At 32.7% G+C, this 19,739-nt stretch overlaps 2 protein-coding genes across 2 annotated transcripts; both read right to left on the reverse strand.

Moving 5' to 3' along the window:
* Positions 1 to 341: 341 nt before the first annotated feature.
* On the reverse strand, positions 342 to 1,235 carry LOC111613964. The gene is made up of 3 exons (XM_023355315.1): positions 1,210 to 1,235; positions 1,012 to 1,146; positions 342 to 870 (listed from the first exon to the last, which is right to left on the reverse strand). Exons 2-3 carry the CDS (start codon positions 1,121 to 1,123, stop codon positions 437 to 439), a joined length of 546 nt encoding a protein of 181 aa, XP_023211083.1. The 5' UTR covers positions 1,124 to 1,146; positions 1,210 to 1,235; the 3' UTR covers positions 342 to 436.
* Positions 1,236 to 5,489: 4,254 nt separating this feature from the next.
* LOC111613961 (putative fatty acid elongation protein 3) lies at positions 5,490 to 8,836 on the reverse strand. Its single transcript, XM_023355312.1, has 2 exons — positions 8,527 to 8,836; positions 5,490 to 6,313 (listed from the first exon to the last, which is right to left on the reverse strand). Exon 2 carries the CDS (start codon positions 6,297 to 6,299, stop codon positions 5,490 to 5,492), a length of 810 nt encoding a protein of 269 aa, XP_023211080.1. The 5' UTR covers positions 6,300 to 6,313; positions 8,527 to 8,836.
* Positions 8,837 to 19,739: the final 10,903 nt, after the last annotated feature.

Consider the following 19,739-nt stretch of genomic DNA (forward strand, 5'->3'; position numbering starts at 1 on the left):
ATCGTATTTGATGTTGAAATTTTTCATTAGAGGTTACTTTCCTTATTTTTAATGTATTTCCGTCATTTTTTCTAATTGGTCTTCTTGAAACACTGGAAGAATCTGAGATAATTCGTCTGTTAACTTATTCCAAAATTATGCTCTTATTGCAGTTTTGAATTTCTTTAAGTAAATTTTGTGTTGTAGCAAAAACCTTTCATTTAATTGTTGAAAAAATATAAAACAATGGGATCGGTAAGAATACTAAAAATATAATTTCTAAAAATAGACGAGTAAATTAAAACATTCTTTCCTAGACCGACTTCGAGTGATTTATATTACCGGACAAATAGTAATCAACAAAAATACTTTACTTTAACCAATGTTAATTCTTTTATTTTCATAATTTTCAAATCACTTTCCAAATGCATTTCGCCGTTACAGCCTCTTCTGTGGATTATCCAACAACCAGACACTTGTTTCCTTTTATACAAATAAATTTTTCCCAGCATGCATCAACGTTAAGACCGACATTCTGATTCAACAAATTTGCATGTTCTATTATACAAAGATGTTCTACCACGCGTCTTTTAAACAAATTTTCCATTTTATACAATATTCTTACAGAGCCTCTATTAATTTTACAATTATAATTAACACAATGTTGATACCATGGTGACTCTTGTCTTTTTAGACGAATCGCTGCCTCGTGTTCTTTTAGGCGTATCTCGAGCTTCCGTCCCGTTTCTCCAACATATGATTTCGCTTGTAAACAATCACATGATACCTTGTAGACCACTCCTGCGACGTCAAGCTGATTTCTTACTGTTTTTCGACCTTTAGTATTTATAATATTAATAACATTCGACATTTTATTTTCCTGCTTGGCCACTACACATACAGAAGACTTTTTAAATAAAGGTTTATATCGTTCATAAAAACTATATATATAAGGCATTTTTACATAAATGTTATTATCTATACAATTTTTAACATTATATCTGTAATTTATAAAAGAATTATACCACTTACAAATTTTATTCTTCGGGTAATCATTCAATAAATATTTTCTAAATAATTGTTTAATTTCTTTATTTATATCTTCATAGAGTGTTGTTCTGTTTAGTATTTTCCTCAATTCCATGGTAAAAACGTTTCTCTTAGTTTCTATAGGGCAATAAGATTTATAACTAATTGTTTTTTCTGTATTACACAATTTTTCATACTTACGGAACACCAATTGCGTTTTCTCACGCTTAATAGTCACATCCAAATAGTGATGGGATGGATAATCCACTGAAGAGGCTGTAACGGCGAAATGCATTTGGAAAGTGATTTGAAAATTATGAAAATAAAAGAATTAACATTGGTTAAAGTAAAGTATTTTTGTTGATTACTATTTGTCCGCTAATATAAATCATTCGAAGTCGGTCTAGGAAAGAGTGTTTTAATTTTACTTTCATTTAATGTCTGTTTCATGAACTGATCTGACTTCCAGAACTTGTTTGAAAATTTCTTTTTGCATTTCTGTTTCGGTACTTGAAGTTTGCATTGCATCATCATTCGGCTCCAATCTCTCATTTCCAATTTCAGTTGTTGATTGTCCGCATTCAAGTGATACTATTACTCTGTCATTACTGCCTTCAAAGTTCAACTGCTACATTTATTGTTATTTTTCAAATAAATAGACAAAAGTTTGAACTTACTTGTAGACTATTTACTTTACCAGACGATACTGTCACTTCGCGCATGCTCTGTTTGGCTATTTTGTAAGCAGACGATATTTTTTTCATGAAAAAAAAGTTTATTTTGATTGTTATCGTACATTTTATTTCTTGTTAAGATAGTATTTAAATTGAAAAAATGTTTTCATAAATAAAATAAAACGTAAAAACATTATTTTATGGTTTGAATTTGTTGGTAATACTGAACACCAGAGGAGTTGGGTTCCGTATTAAAAGCACCAATGGGGTCCATATTTCATATATCCATATGGGGTCCATATTTCATATCATATATTTCATATCTCCATCTTGGGTTAACTTAATTCTTGTCGACACCAAACTTTAAAAACGTGAAAATCACACAGATTAATATGTACCCATAAGTCTCTGGAACGGAATACATGCAGGAAAAAACAAATTTGCTGATTAAATACGGACAACTGTTTAACTGAAGTAAAACGGGTTTCCACTTGCTATGGATGTCTGCCTAGTTCAGTTCAGCCACATTCCGCTACAGTTCGCCTTTATTATCAGTTCGAAATGAGGTGGTTCCATAATACCCGCAGTGTACCATAATACCACCTTCTCCTCTAATAATTTTTTATAACATCACGTTTTTTATTTATATAATTTTTTCATTTTCATATTTATAAATATTAATTTTATAATTTTTAAAACATGAAAAAATAAATATGAATGTGAAACTTATAATTTATAAATATAAAACTACTAGTAAACACATGCGTGTCTGCATAATGAATGTGACCAATAGGAGCGCGACAAGATCTAAGGCTCTAGTCGCTTGTCGACCGAACTCCAAATATTCAGGAAACGAAACCGCTTTGTAATGTTCCACGATTGTAACGATCGATCGATAGTCGATATTTTTCGTTAAAGTAACGATGGCAGCGTTCTTCTAAGTTTTTGACGGATATATATTGTGTCTAAGCATATTGTGTTCTTCGGTAGATCTCCTATCAGAGTGATTTTTGAGATGTCATCACGTCTACGTCACTATAAAGCAATATCAACAACTGCTTGGGAATTCCCATATTTGCAGGAATTTTGGAAATAAATGAGAAAAAAGGAAAAATAGGTGTTGATGTGGGAAATTCGTATTTTCTTTAATTGGGATGCAGAATTATTTTATGATTAGAAGAAATATCTTCTGACTTTTATCTCTGCAATACATTGTGGTATTTTTTTGCTTACGCGTTTCACTAACAAAGGTTTCGCGAACTACAGCTTCATTTCACAGTTTTACAACAGATGATAAATCAGTTGATAGTCGCTGGTAGCAGGGTTTGATTGAAAGCGTGGAAATAAAATAAGTTTCGTCGCTACATCTTAGTTGCTACCTACGTATTGCATAATTGTATTTGTTCTTACTGCTATCAATATATCTGAGTAAGATAAAAAGCATGATACAGTGTATGTAGATACAATACTTAGGGACCGTAGACAAACTACGTGGCCGGTTTTAAAGCGAAGGCGGGATTGAGAGGAGGACTACGTTGTTCCACATGGCTTTTTGTTTTACAAATTCAAAATCTACATCGGTTTAATATGACATTTTAAATTCTGTGGTAATATATCCTGTCTTCCAAAAGAAGCACGTCGGTTTAGAAGGAAGCGTTCGATCAGAAGCAATTTCAGACCACTTAGAGAAGGTAGGGGTTATAAATATTGATTTTTGGGGCTTGTAACAAGATTCTTTGTGTTGGAAAAGTGGCCTAAAAACGCATGCTAAAAGTATAAACCGCATTGATAATGTGAAATATGTTCAGAAGACGCCACAGATTAACAGTGTTTTAAAGACAGCTCAAATTGAAAAGCAACTGGCTCTATAATTTTTTGTAAAACACAATGTAACTCTACAAATAATATTATCTGGTTCTTTTACATGTGTTTATTTGCGCCTCGCATAAACAACTAACCAATTAGAATAAACTCAAATTATCGAGTAGATTTACGAATAAACATCGATGTTTACAATGAATGTTTGGTCATTTGGATAGTCCAATCGATAGTTATTAGAAGATTATCGCTCATCTCTACCGATTGGCCAAAGAAGTAGGCCATTTATTGAAAAGTGCGAAACTACAACTCCCGACCACGCTTACCTTCGCTTGCAGTATGAACGAAATTAGCATCGTTCGTTTCGTTTGCTTTGTTCGCTCGCTCTCTTCGCTTTTTCGGCCTTAGCGTCCAGCGTAAACCACACTTAACATGCGTATGTATAGAATAGGCTAAGTATTTTGCCTTTATAGACGTTTTAAGGTACCTTGAGTAAAAAATGTAAAATTCGTGGGGGTAATTTTTTCCTTCTTTTATATACATACGGGGAAAATAAAATCGCTAGGTTATTTACTGGGCTCGGTAAACTTTTCGAAATGTCTCACATAAAACGCAAATGTATTATTCAGCTATTATGCAAAGGTTAACCACTAGGCTGGTGTACGCGCTTCTCGCATTCGGAGATTGTTTCGATGATATTTTTAATCGATCATTTTATAATACATTGGGATAAATCGTAACTGAATTACTTTCTGTTTATAAAAACATTGATAATTTTTCTTCTCACCCTATACGCTGATGAAGCCACATTTGAACCATACAAATACTGAAAAACAAATAAGGATCAAATGGGCAAGCACAGTATAAAACGAAAACATCATACCGCGATAAAAACCAGAGCGTGAAGTGAGAAACTATCTTTCGTGAACGAGTTTCTTTTGCGAGTGCGATATCACTAAGCTTCTCGCTAGCTACTATTCTGTAATGTGCATGGCCGTGTCTTTAAAACACATCGCTCGAAAAAAAATCATTTTATTTGGATATACTTAAACAAAAAGTATTATTTCGTAAATTATAATGTCCTATACATTACATAAGATGTTTTGGTCACAGAATTTCATGAAATTTCAATATTTTAATTGAAATGAATTTATTCAGTGTACAGTTTAAGTGATGATTCCGACAATCTTTAATAAAATCTTTATTTCTTTTTATTTGAAACAAAAGGAAACAATTATTATACTAATCACAATAGAAAATGCTACTGAATGTAGATAAAATATTCTTATTCTTTTTTGTATGCCGTTTCAAATGTCGTATAAATTTATGTCATGATTTGTACGACATTAAATAATATTATTTAATTATGTATTATTTTTTCTATAACAATATTTAAAGAAAAATTTATTGCTAAAGTTCGAACTAATATAATATTGATTTTGTCTCCAAATCCACAAAATAGTTATTGCATATTTGAAAATATGATTGGATTGCCGAGCTGCTAAGGTCGCAGCCTACCGCTCTGGGAGTCCGTAATCGAATCTGAATGGGTGGAAAACTCAGGAATTTTCGTGATGTGACACCGCCGGATATGTCGGGCTTCCTTTCCATAATTCATTCGGCTCCCGCCATGTGGACCAGGCCAAATCCAATTTGAGTTTGCAAAAAAAAAAAAGAAAAAAAAGATGCACAGGACATAATCAAAAATTAAATAAAAACAAGAAAAACACATTTTAAATACTTTCTATTTAAATTTATTGTAAGACAAAATAAACTGGAATAAGATATACAGTATAATTCCTAGTTTTTGTACAGTACATTAAATGTCATTTATTTGAGGAATATTTCTAACATTAAATGTGAATTTTAACAGTTATAACTATCTAATTCTTTAAATATCTTCAAGTAAACAATTGGTATATATTATTTACTCATTTTCATTTTAAAGAGATAAATATATCATTTTCAATTATGATTACATTATAATGCTTAATCACGTTTCTTTTTTGAACGAGATTTAATGTAAGAATTATAAAACAGGTAACTAAATAAGAATAAATATGATAAATATATCACGAAAACCGTTTCGAGAACATCTTTAGGAGTGTCACATTCATAATTATTTACGTGAAGCCAATATACCCAGAATGAAAGAAGAACACCGAATAACATCTGTAATGTTTGAATGGCCGTGATGAACATTGCGAATTTAACAGGAATCTTCACTTCGATTGATTTTAGAGCAAAATAACTGTACATAAACGAATGCACGAAAACATTTGTATAGCTTATTAAAGTTCCGAAAGATGCTTCCCTATACACACCGTGCCACATTCCGATTAAAGTTGCCACATGGTGATACCAATGCAGAAACATCAGATTTCTTTTTCTCAGTACAATTAGAACAGTATCTCCCAATTCCCATACTTTTGAAAACAGAAATAATGTACCCCAAAATATGAACTGTGGAGATTGTTCCGTAAGCATCTTATCACAAACGATATGATAAAACGTGTAATGACTAAATGCAAACAGAATTATTGAAAATACTCTTACAGTCGCAATGATACTAAATAGAGCGAGGATCCCATTCCAAACGATGGAAGCACGCTTGAGCTCGAAGGCAGGTCTGGTCTTCATGTATTCACGAAGAAAGTAGATGGTTATCAGGTAGATGGTAGCAATGTAGACTGAATAATGCCAATAATTCCGATAGAATCGTTTCACATCTTCTTTATCGATAATAGTTTCGAATTGAAAAGGAGCTGGAAGCGGTTCGCTTAAATTTATCGCTTTCATCTTGAGTTTGTGTTCTGGAAAAAAAGCTGTTATAATACAGTATATAAAATATACTAAAATAATAATATTCGTTTAAAAATAAATAAATAAATATTAAAAATAATATTTTATTTGCAGTAACTATAAACTGTAATAAATTAATAAATTTCTTAGAAATATTTCAAATGTAAGGTCAAAAATATTTTATCAATCTGTTTGACTTTATGCCTTAATCGTATATACCCACGAGGCCAAACTGCGACTCTTCCACACCCTATACTTGTACAATTTCTATTTATAGATGTCAGCTACTTACACATGAGTAATATTTTCGAAGTTTGCTGACTTATGTAGTGTTATACACAAAAATTGTAAGCGTAACTTGTCATTGGAACAGGCAATTGAAAGCTTATGATCCACAATTTTAAACGGTATTCCAACTAAACCCACAAATCTACTAGTAAACGGGGAAACATTAGTTTGCATTTAGATAAAATGTAAAGAAATTCATTTATAATAAATCTATTTCGTGAAAATTTGTAGATAGGTTTTCTTACAAATGTATTCAAACTTAAACCTTCTTAACCTAACATAATAGTGATATTTACTATAAAATAGTGATAACCACAATATTGTAACACCGTACCAATAGAGTTGCTGTTCTAGACTTTTTGATTGGTAACATACTGTATTGTGCGTCATATTGTAAGACTTGCCGATTGTTCGTGATTGTCGGGACGGTCGAGGGGTCGAGATAATCGCATGCGGGCATGAAATTAGCACTGAGACAAGTTTACCATTTTTATCCATTTAATAAAAATGTTTAACGGTTTTCTTACAAATGTTTCTACGTCTCCGTCGACACAAATTTACAAGGATAGAGTCTGGTAAAATCACAAATATCCCCAAATTGTCTTCCTTGGTTTCTCGGTTACTATCGGCAGATTCGAATGCCCCTGGCATCCTGGAGCTTGGAAAAAATTGTCCTTGTCGCAGGGATGAATTTTGAAGAGCACGAACAACTCCGGAAGATCGAACGTCTCGCGGAGATAGATAAAAGGTCGAACAGCAGATTTATATGAGAAAACAAAATGTTTGGAGCAAAGAACAAAGAACGTCGAGTGCTTGAAACGCGCGTTTTTATAGATTATTTCCTTCTGTTTTGTGTACCGATTGGTTTCTCCTCGTCATTCGAAACCTTTGGGGACACGGGGAAGTCTGTTTCTAGACTAAACCCGAGTTTCGTTCATCTAAAATTTCTTTGACTTTGATATTCTCTTCGCGATTCAAATAATTTATTTTCGTTTTATTGGAAGATAGTTAAACAATAAAATATTGTTTAAGCTAGACTTAAGTCTTGCTTTGTTTAATTCTGAATGATGAAAGCTTAACTAACTCGCTAGTTTTTCAACACTCGAAACATAAAAGTTCGAAGTTTTGGGACCTGAGAATATTGGTGTTCATTATCAAGCCTTGTCAGTATAGGAGTCATATATTGTACTCGTACTTAATTAATCTCACAATAGTTTAAAAAATAATATACGCTAAGAATAACAATCCACTGTTTTTACTTTTAAAATTGTATACGATAAATCAAAGATTAGAGAGAAACCATATTTTGAAATTTATCTAACCCACTTTTCTTTTTTGGGGGGTAAAACTCATGTCGACCGTCAAAATTAGGCTTTTTACTATTTTATAATAATTAATGGCATGAGATTTTGTTAAAAATAGCTTTTATAACAGATGACCCCCTCAGTCAATTTAAATTTTATTCATTACGTTAGTTACGCAACTCATTGCTGAATTTTTTTTAATTTTTAATTTATGACGTGTCAAAACATCAAATGTATGAAAATTTTGTCGCTCAAATTTCGACGACTTACTATACTTTTCCATATGCAACTCCAAATGATAATTATCCAATGTATTTCTATATAATATTTAAATAACGAATTTTTAGTAGGTAATTTATGTGAGCCGCCGGGGAGGTGGGTAAAGCCTCTCCGATATAGCCACAGGTCGGTGACCTACTTTCTTGTCAAGGATGACGTTACGTTCAGTTACGCATTGTGCGAGTGGAGGAGAGTCAGAGGGGTCGACGATAAGACGATGTACAGTCGAGTAAAAAACACCATTCTAAACAAAACAGAAGTTTATTTTACTGACCAACGAAATTAAAGATTACACGACTCCTTCTAATACGCGTACGAGAGAGAGAGAGAGAGTTTACAATCAAGCTTCATACCTCCTGAGAGTCAATCAGGGTGATATTTCTCCAGCAAAGTCGGTAAATTGGTACAGGTCCGATGGGTTCGGGATAGGTTTGACGAGATGGCCAGATTAGACGGCTTCTCATGCACTTCGATCGACTTCTGATCAGCGACTCCCCCGAGAGGGGAAGAAGGATGTCTTTTATACTTTTTTTTCTATGAGAGAATTAGTCAGGTGACCAATTGTTTTAGCAGGTGTGGGGTTAAAGGTGGCCCCGTGCTGCAATAAATCGTCGAAGTTGGACTTTAACCGTAAACATTAAGTCTTGTAGCAGACGAATGCTATTGTTAGATGATCGAATGTTTACGTTAAAGGAGAAAATTGTAAGTTGATACTTGATATGTTTATATAAGTGAGATAGTTGATTTCTTTTCTCTTACGAGGGTTTTTTTCACAGTAAGGTGATAAATTTATTCAATTTATATAAATTTATATAAAATAAATAAAATTAAAATAATAATATATTTAAATAATNATGAACATTTTGTCGCTCAAATTTCGACGACTTACTATACTTTCCATATACGACTCCAAATGATAAATATTCAATGTATCCCTATATAATATTTAAATAACGAATTTCCAGTAGGTAATTTAAGTATTTAGATATTTTTATTTATATTTTCAGCGAAATAAAATAGAGGAAGATCATAAAAATCAATATTCTAAGAAATTTAAGAATATAATTTCGATAACATTATATTAATTTAAATTTTTATACGAGTGTTTTTGGTGAAACGTAATTAAAATAAGTAGGAATATAATTGTATAAATTCAATAAATAAGAATTATGTGATCGGTATATTCAATAACACTAAAAATAAAAATATTTTTAGTTAAAAACAAGTAAAAAATACTCGATCTACTTCTGACTTCAAGGACAATGCGAGTTAAAAAGTCAAACAAATGGCGAGAAACAAACTTCTTCAATTAATTTCAGTCTGTTTCGTGTTATATTATTAGGGACACTTGGAGTAGGAGAAACGGATTTGAGTGAATGTAGTTTCAACTGAGTTTGTAAATTTCGTTTTTATGATTCCATATATTATTATGATTATTATGTGGGTTTAACTTGTAATTCAAACAAGGAAGTTTTTCTGGTGCCAAGGTTATACCGTAGTTGTGTGATTTAGATTCGATTCTTTCAAATATATTTAGTTCGTATGGAATTTTAAAATAATCTTAAAAACAAAGATAGTATGATGAATAATAACATTGGCCAAAAACTACATGAAACTTGGTATCCATACTTGATTAAGAGAATCCGCGAGGGAGGAGGGGAGTGGATAATTAATGTTTTCGTTATCTGTGCATCCTTCCATACGGTACCCAGTAGGGTGCTCATACGTCTCATTTCCACTTCCTCCTCACCTTTTAAATTTTCTTAAGCCCTCAAAAAAAACGCTTTTTCGACCCCCCTTTCTTAACACCATTCACACCCACTGTCTCTCCCCTACCTCAAGACGATTCCTTTCTGTTGTATACTGTTAACCTTTCCCATTTACATATTGTGTATCACCACATCGTGCACAACTCTACTGTAAGTTAAAACAATTTTCTTAAGTTTTTTTCTATTTTACGGTGCTCTTTCTTCACTCCATCATTCTGCCGTTCTCAAAATGTTTTCTATTGATCTTACCGTAATCAAGGTTACGTGTTTCCCAAATTTTATAGTCTTGCCTCTGCACTGCACCATATATAATGGGGTGTTTTACAACACTATGTACCATACCGTTATGTTTGCAGTAAGTCCAAACTTTTTACATATATGTAGTATGTTTTCCCTTTTGTAAATCATTTTCCAATTTATCATTGTTTTTTAGCTTATAGCCTAAATGTTAACCATAACCATCCATATTTTATCTAATGTCACAACTAGGTATTGTATACCGGTTTACCGATTTACCGGTTAACCGATAAATTGACAAATAAACATTCGGTAAATGAAAAATTCATACTAGAAATTTTTATGTAGAAAATATTGTGTTTATAGATATTTAAAAAGGCTAAAGGGACATTGAAAAAAAATAAAAATATAAAAAGTAAATAAGTGTAAGCAACAATATACCTAATTATTAATTTTATGTGAGATATGTTATGTTTAATTTTAATTTAAACTTTCTTGGGTTTGAGAAGCGCTGTAAATTGTACAGAAAGCTCTAGTTAGCATATGTGATTTGTGCTCTGCCGTTTTTTGAGATTTTTAAAGGTTTAAAATCTTTGCAATCAACGTTTTTCTTAAAGAGTAAGTAAATATCTTTTTTTTTAATATTTAAGAATAATAATACGTAAATATTTCACGTATTTTTTAAATTAATAGCAATTTCGAATACACCACATTATGACAAGACATTAATACAATATTACTGCAAAATAAGATTAAAATTTGTACCTTAAATAAATTTTTTACTTCTAACAACTATTTAAAATAATTAAATACAAATATTTATTACAAGATTCTAACATTATGCCTTAAGATTGAGCAAAATATGTATTATTCTAACTTTATTTTCGCGGGGAATCCCCATTACTCTCAAGAAAAGAACTTTCTTTAATTTTAGTGTAGAACCAGGTGGAACATGTTAGAAAGATTTTTATTACTTAAAGATGCTATCCAAAAAATTCTAGAAACCTAACCTAACCTAACCTGGATTATTTTGTACAAAAATTAGATCAAAATTAGGAAATAAGACTTTAAATGATTTAAGTTTCTTGAGAAGTTATTTTAAAAAAAATGGTAATCAATAAAATGGTACTGTATCAAGTCCCGGTTAACGAACTTAATCCGTTCCGCGACTCCGTTCGTTAACTGAATTGTTCGTTAACCGAAGCAATTTTTCCCATAGAAATTAATGCAAATGCAATTAATCCGTTCTAGTCTCCGAAATTTTTGTCATTTTATTTGAAATATACAGTAATTTTCTTTGATGAAAACGTAGGAAAACGTAGTATCTATTATTACAGCAACAAACATGTAAACTTTGTTTAATGATACCTTCGTTTGTTGTAGTTGGTGGCAGAAAAGTGAAGATATACGAACTTTAATGCTTAGAAGGGGAATCCCCTCCAAAAAAATAACGGGTAGCACTTCATCGCAAGATTCTTCGAGTCGAAGTCTCTTTCGGTAAAAACCCACCAGTGGCTAAGTGGTCTTCGTACCTTGAACACGGGGAGTTCGTTTGTGGGTTCGCACCTCGCTCACACGGGCTGGCCACGTGGATTTTTCCGGGATTTTTCCACATCTGTAACGCCTAAATAGGGGCCAGTTTCCCTTAAAAACACCTCCCAGAAGGCATTCCCTTTAGTCAGATCGCCCAAGTGTTGCGTTGCCATAACTTAACAAAGAAACAAACTCTTTCCGTAAAGAACAAGCAATTGATCTAAAGTTGATTGTCTTACTCTTTTCATCAGAATTTTTCTCAAATGCGATAGCGCATTGTCGTTTTCTATTGCCACTATGACTTTTTTCTTTCTTTGATGCCATATTGATTAAATATATAAATCACAAAACTGAAAAAAAAAGTATACCACAAACACTCGGAAAAGCAATGCTTAACTCTCGCATGCCTAACATCAACTAAAATTTGACACTAAATACCGTTACGTTCGTTATCCGAATTTTGTTCGTTATCTGAGACAAAATTTTTGCAAAATAAAAGTTCGTTAACCGATTTGGTCGTTAACCAGGACGTTCGTTAACCGGGGTTCCACTGTACTTNNNNTATATACAGTGGAACCCCGGTTAACGAACTTAATCCGTTCCGCGACTCCGTTCGTTAACTGAATTGTTCGTTAACCGAAGCAATTTTTCCCATAGAAATTAATGCAAATGCAATTAATCCGTTCTAGTCTCCGAAATTTTTGTCATTTTATTTGAAATATACAGTAATTTTCTTTGATGAAAACGTAGGAAAACGTAGTATCTATTATTACAGCAACAAACATGTAAACTTTGTTTAATGATACCTTCGTTTGTTGTAGTTGGTGGCAGAAAAGTGAAGATATACGAACTTTAATGCTTAGAAGGGGAATCCCCTCCAAAAAAATAACGGGTAGCACTTCATCGCAAGATTCTTCGAGTCGAAGTCTCTTTCGGTAAAAACCCACCAGTGGCTAAGTGGTCTTCGTACCTTGAACACGGGGAGTTCGTTTGTGGGTTCGCACCTCGCTCACACGGGCTGGCCACGTGGATTTTTCCGGGATTTTTCCACATCTGTAACGCCTAAATAGGGGCCAGTTTCCCTTAAAAACACCTCCCAGAAGGCATTCCCTTTAGTCAGATCGCCCAAGTGTTGCGTTGCCATAACTTAACAAAGAAACAAACTCTTTCCGTAAAGAACAAGCAATTGATCTAAAGTTGATTGTCTTACTCTTTTCATCAGAATTTTTCTCAAATGCGATAGCGCATTGTCGTTTTCTATTGCCACTATGACTTTTTTCTTTCTTTGATGCCATATTGATTAAATATATAAATCACAAAACTGAAAAAAAAAGTATACCACAAACACTCGGAAAAGCAATGCTTAACTCTCGCATGCCTAACATCAACTAAAATTTGACACTAAATACCGTTACGTTCGTTATCCGAATTTTGTTCGTTATCTGAGACAAAATTTTTGCAAAATAAAAGTTCGTTAACCGATTTGGTCGTTAACCAGGACGTTCGTTAACCGGGGTTCCACTGTACTTATTTTTTATCACCTTAATTTTATTTTTCAGGAAAAAAATTTACCGGTAAACCGGTATTTTAATTTTCATTTAACGAATTACCGGTAAATGAAAAAGTCGGTAAATTTATAATCCCTAGTCACAACTTCTGCATTTCTCATAACCCATGTAAGTCTCCTGTTTTTCTTTTAGAAATCTGTAGAATCACGATGTATTTTGTGCAAACTTGTATACATTATTGTAATTTGAATGTAAATTTTTTTTCCTATATAGTTGCAACACAGAGTTAAAAAGGGACATAATTGTCTGAAATGCATTCTCAAAGGAATAAAAAGATTTTCTAAAGTTTGTCCTCCTTTTACTGACGGTATAATAAGTAGCGCTCGTATAAGGAATGTACAGACAACAGACAGGCAGAGATTCTATTTTATGTGTTAAATAGACAAAATAAAAAGACACATTTGGCTTATCAAAGAGACATACATTCATGGCAAAACGAATACCACTGCTGAAATCAGACAAAATGAAGTTTTTATAAAAACTTCACTTTTCTTATTACAGAGATAATCAATTAATAATAAAAACTAGAAGCTTGTAGATACTTTAAAGTCCTTTGTAACATTACACTTTATTTATAGTACACATTTTAAAAAATTATACACGTATNTAATTTATTAGTAATATAGCGCCAGAAAATCCATTTTCTTTCAATCGATCGATTTCTGATTTCCGAAAAACTCAATTGGCGCATAATAAATCTTCCTCTGTTTTCACAATGATAGTTCTGGATCGGATAGCACATCCCTGCTGCGGGTTATTGGAGACAAATTTTAATTAATATCTGATCGGATTCTATGATTGACTTTCTTTTTTTGTAGTTTATTTGAATTACGTATAAATAATTTTGTTTAGAAGCGTTGCTTTGTTTCTATATTTGCCAGAAATTTTGGAGCTGAAAATTCACATTAGGTTTGTATTTTTAAGTTTAATATATAATTTTCCAAACAAATCCGTAGTAGTTTATACGTTATGTTGTTTCCTTTCTGAATCTCTTTTCTAAAGATTTCTGGATCGTCACAGCTTAGCAGCACGCAGTACGTTTTCTTTGTAGAACAATAATAACAGAACGAAACATTTATTTATTATTATTTTTATCATTTTTCGTGTTTATACTTTTCATCCTTTTATCAAACGTTTCCGAAAAATTGAAAACATATTAATTTTTCAGTTGATATATTCACTCACTGAGCCATTTTGTAGAAAAATGACGCCAAACCATCTTATTTCTTACTGATTGGCTTCATCTGATTCAAGCGACGAAAAAGTAGATTTAGTCCAGCGTATACTTCGCTCCTAACCGTGCGATTTAGATGATCATTTTTAGAGCTTTTTATTAACTTACTCTGCCCGTCTGTCGGGCAGACACACAGACAGACAAACAACGTAAGACGTTGCAATTCAGATCCGGGTAAAAATTTGCAATTCATCTACTTCTCAAACTTTGCATACGTGTGTTGTGCCAGCAACAGTACATTTTTTAATAGTTTGCAAACATTTTTAACAACGAGGAAAAAAATTAGCGAATAATTAAAATTTGTAAATAAAATCTGATAACAGATGGCGATACAACACATGGCCGTTATTTGCCGTTTTACACGTGAGAACAAAAGTGAAGACAAAAAATCACGCGGTCCTCCTGTTACAACGGAAGCCTGTTTATTGTTTAAAATTTGCGTATAAACCTAATATCTGACAATATATCTTTTACAAAATTGTTATTTCTTTTAAATTAACGTATTAGATATATAATAAAATGTTAATAGACGTAAAAAAATCTTTGTAAAATATTATTTTATTTTATTTTTATTATAAACTAGAACACCCCGCAACGCGTTGTTGTGGCTCAAAACATATCGACTTTAAATGTATAACACTTTTCCCATGGGGGAATTTTTCGAAAAATGCCTTGTTAGTGTACATTCTCTTGACGTACCCTATTAAAGCGCAATAAAAACGCAAAAAAACTGCTTCTAAAATAGTATAAATAGAAGCAGAGTTCTTCACGGTAAGCCTTAATCCTGTCTATCTGCCCCCAGTAGGGGGAATTTCGACATGTATAGTCTATTACAGTAAATCGTCGTTTATCCGAAATTCGGTTATCCGAAGCGTCGGTTATCCGAAAGAATTCCAGTCGTCAATTTTAANCAAATGAGAAATGATCTCAGTTTCATAATTTTTAAAGTTGAGAAATAATTGTTATAAAAACTTTCGGGACGTATTTTATACCTTTACTTAGAAACCAATTTAGAATAAATTTCTACATAACCTACTACCATTAAGGCTGGCACTAAGCTACCTAGAATTATTAATTCAATTATTATTTTGGTTATTTTTCAAGGTTGTTTGGTAAATATTTTCCCTTTATGCTACATGAATTTTTATTAAAATATTTCGACTGAAAACTCCTAAATCTGAAATTTCTACTTTTTGATCTTTTCGTCCCATGGACATTAAGAGGACTTTTTAATTGTACTGATCGGATTCAACCAGGCCCGTAATAGGGTCGGCCGAATGGTGAAAGATGAAGTCACGCCATATCCGGTACAGACCACCCCTGGAAACTTTCTGGCAGTAATAATAAAACATCCTAATTTATTATTATCACAATAACGAAAAACTTGTTTGCTTTATTATTTCCTGCTAAAAAGTGGGGTTTGTCGAGAAGTGTTGCATATTTCAAGTTTGAAAGATAATATTATGCTGCATGTGAGGAGCATAACAGAGAATCAACTGTTCGATTAACAGTGTGTTTAGCAGGCACAGTACTCATCACCTTTATAGTGAGGACCATATTAACAGGGCCGGCGCGAGTCAGGTTCAGCGCGTTCGCCGGAACCCGACCTCGCGTTTGAAAGGCCTTGCGGTGTAAGAAAACTCATCAGACATTTTGCAAGACCCCCTCCATAGTAGATTGAATATTCGGGTGTGGGTGGAAAATACAACCGCATAATCCACTAATCGATGACAACTTGCTGCACACTGACATGAGTGCAAGATTTTCTCTCCCTTCTTTGCATTGTATTAATTAAACAAAGACGCCAATTATTCGGTTCTAGATGCGATGAAATAAAAACTATCTTTCGGAAGCATACGCAACTATATCAATTGCGTTACAAATATTGTTAACTACGCCGGTAACCGTGGCTTCAACTGAACGTAGTTTCTCGCGGTTGAAACTAATAAAAAATTATCTTCGATTGTCAATAAGCCAAGACCGATTTACATCTCTGTCTACTCTTTCAATAGAAAGCGAAGTAGCAAACTCAATCAATTTTGATGACAGATTTTGCGGCGAAAAAAGCGAGAGAAATTATATAATATTCATCTTATCCTTTGTACTTATAATAAATAATTCCTTATTGTGAAATTTAAGTATAAGATTTGAACAGGGCCGGATTTAGACTTGATAAGTCCCTAAGCTATTTGAGATATGGGGCCCTTTATAAGTTCAGATTCTATACAAAAGGTCAGCACATGCTTGAGTATAGCGGAGCAACACAGGGGAATCCCCGTATTTATAGTAAAAGAAATTATATGCTTTACACGTTCCATTTCTATTAAAAAATAATAATGAAACAATTTTAAAAATTACCGAAATAACTGGCATTTGCTGTCGAAATTTATCAGTAATTTCGATAGTCATAATTACCGGTTAACCAGTTATTGGTAATTCAAACCCTAGGTACAGTAGCGCATCGTTTTTCGAAAAGACGCGCTAAAAAAATTGGATGAAGAGTATGGGACGTTCCGGACGTGCGGCATTGGGACAAATAATGCTGCATTATATTTAATAAGTATATATGACAATTGCTCACTCGGACAATTTTTTCGGAGGCCCCCAAGAAAGTGCGGACCTTAAGCTATAGCTTGTGTAGCTTATACTTAAATCCTGCACTGAATTTGAATGTATTCTGACCCCGCAAAATTTTTGAACCGAGCCACGCAAAAGGTCCTCCGGCCCTGCATCCTGCATTCCTGCAAAATTCTTCTCCGTTGCGACACGCAACGGAGAAGAATTTTGAACACTGGATAGGCTAATGTATTTTTTCGTACATAATAGGTTATCCGAAAAACAAGTTATCCGAACAACCCCAGTCCCCAATTGATTCGGATAAACGACGCTCTACTGTATATACAAACCCTTGCCTATTCGAATGCAACGCTATGTCAAAGGAATCGGTAAGAACAATCGAACATTACATTTTTATTTATATAGATAGATAGAAGATGATCTGCTTTAGTTCATCCTTACAGAAAAGCAAGCTTAGGTTGTACTCGCGGAGTTAGCGCCATCTGTTGGACATAAAATCCTTAATCCTAGATGATATCTTTTAATTTATATAAATGTTTAACGGAATAATATACAGCCTATGTCCACCCTGAAGTTCCATTCTAAATATTGGTGAACGAATTTTTGAAATTGGATGAGTAGCTTCGGAAATTACTCCTACATCCAAACTACAAACTTTATCTCTTTATAATATTAGTATAGATTAATATTTCTATTTATATTTTGAAAGGAAAATTGTTTAGACAAGAAAAAGTAATAACTTGTTTTTGCTTTAAGACGATAAAAATAATATAAAGTGGAAAATATTTAGGTTATTACCAAAGGCGTAGCTACCGTGAAGCAAAAGTGCGCCTGGAGCAGTTACTGCAAACTGCTTCAGGCGCACGAATCATGAGGGCGCCAACTTAGAAAGGGCGAAATAAAAACTGCAAAAATATTTGTAAAAAATTTTTGCATTTAATAATTAATCGATTATCTATTAGATTTGAATCCTTTCGAAAGTTTTGTGCACTTTTTAAGTGCTTATCACCTGCATATCTTGTCTCGTCATCTGATAAAAATATTCGAAAGGATCAAAATTCTTGCAATTGGCATATCCCTCCGACATTTCGGTCCACTTTTGGACCTCAACTGCTTCGATTTAAAATGTGTTTTTATAGTCAGGTAAAAGAAATTACTTGTATAAGCGAAGTTGCCGAATTCACGCCGCAGTCTCGAGTAGGTTCTCCGACATTACTACAGCATGTATCAGATTTTTAACTTTACCGGCGACAACACCGACAGCAGAACAACATTTTTCAAAACTAAAATTATTCAAAACTTATTTAAGAAGCAGCATGTCACAACACCGTCTTGGCTCTGGCTACTATATCAAATGAAAAAACAATAGCTTATCAACTTGATCTGGAGAAAGTGATTGCTGTTTTCTCGCTTTTTTGTTTGCAAATCGGTCAATCTTGAAGTTTTTTCTATGTATTATTATATATTTGTTATAAAACTAAACTTGCATACATTTGTCAATACAGTTTATATACAATGTATTAAATATTATAAGCTGCTCCATACTAAAAGAATTATATTTTGTTTTATTATTATATTTATATTTATTACAATATTTCATTGTTGAAATGCCTCGAATCTCAAGTTGTTATTAAGTAAGGTTTAAAATCAAAATCATTAGATACACTAGAGCGTCGTTTATCCGAAGGTCGGTTATCCGAAACGTCGGTTATCCGAAGGAATTCCAGTCGACAAATTTAAATTTTCGCCAGTGCTGTGGTGCTGTAATCTTTGGCTATGTTTTTGACTACTCAAATATTTTACGTTTTTGATACTAAATTAACTTCTGAAGTATAATTTTTTATTGTTTTTATATTTTTCAATATATTTATTTTGTTTGTACAAAATAAAAAAATAATTTTTAACGATACAATAGTCTTCGTTAGGCTTAACATCGACGATAATTCAACGCGAAGCGACACGCAACGGAGAAAAATTTCAACACGGAATAAATTAATATATTTTTTCGTACATAATTGGTTATCCGAAAAATAAGTTATCCGAACAACCCCAGTCCCCAATTGATTCGGATAAACGACGCTCTACTGTATATATTTTTAAAGTAAATGTCCAAAATAAATTTCGCGAGAACTCTTCCGAGGAACAAAGGGGCTCACCGATTCTACTTGCTCCAGGGCGCTGAATATGTAGCTACGTTACTGGTTATTAGTAATTGAGAGGACTAATCACTCGTTACATCAATTTTAAACGACTTAATGCTTTTTTTTAAATCAAAACCAACTACGCAGAGAACAATATACATAAAATTAAATGCTAAACTAAGAAGAATTTCGATAGTTCAGTGTTATATACTGTACAGTACATATAGTAAAATTAAAAAGTAGAAAATAAAAAATACATAAGCATTTTAAAGTAACGCTTTTTATTCAGATAAATGTATTAAAACGTAAACAATAGATTTTTTCAGCTTTCACAGTATTCTTGGTCATATAATACAAAAAATACTGTGAAAGCTGAAGAAAATTTAATTTTTAATTTTTAGCACAATCTCTGATCATCAAATATAACATTTTTTCAGGAATGAGCATGTAACTGTTACATCAAATACAAGAAAAATATCAGAAATTATTTTATCCGTCTATTTGGCT

This window comes from Centruroides sculpturatus, unplaced genomic scaffold (assembly GCF_000671375.1).
Source record: "Centruroides sculpturatus isolate CEXI.00-Female unplaced genomic scaffold, Cexi_2.0 scaffold1989, whole genome shotgun sequence".
Taxonomy (NCBI): Eukaryota; Metazoa; Arthropoda; class Arachnida; order Scorpiones; family Buthidae; genus Centruroides; species Centruroides sculpturatus.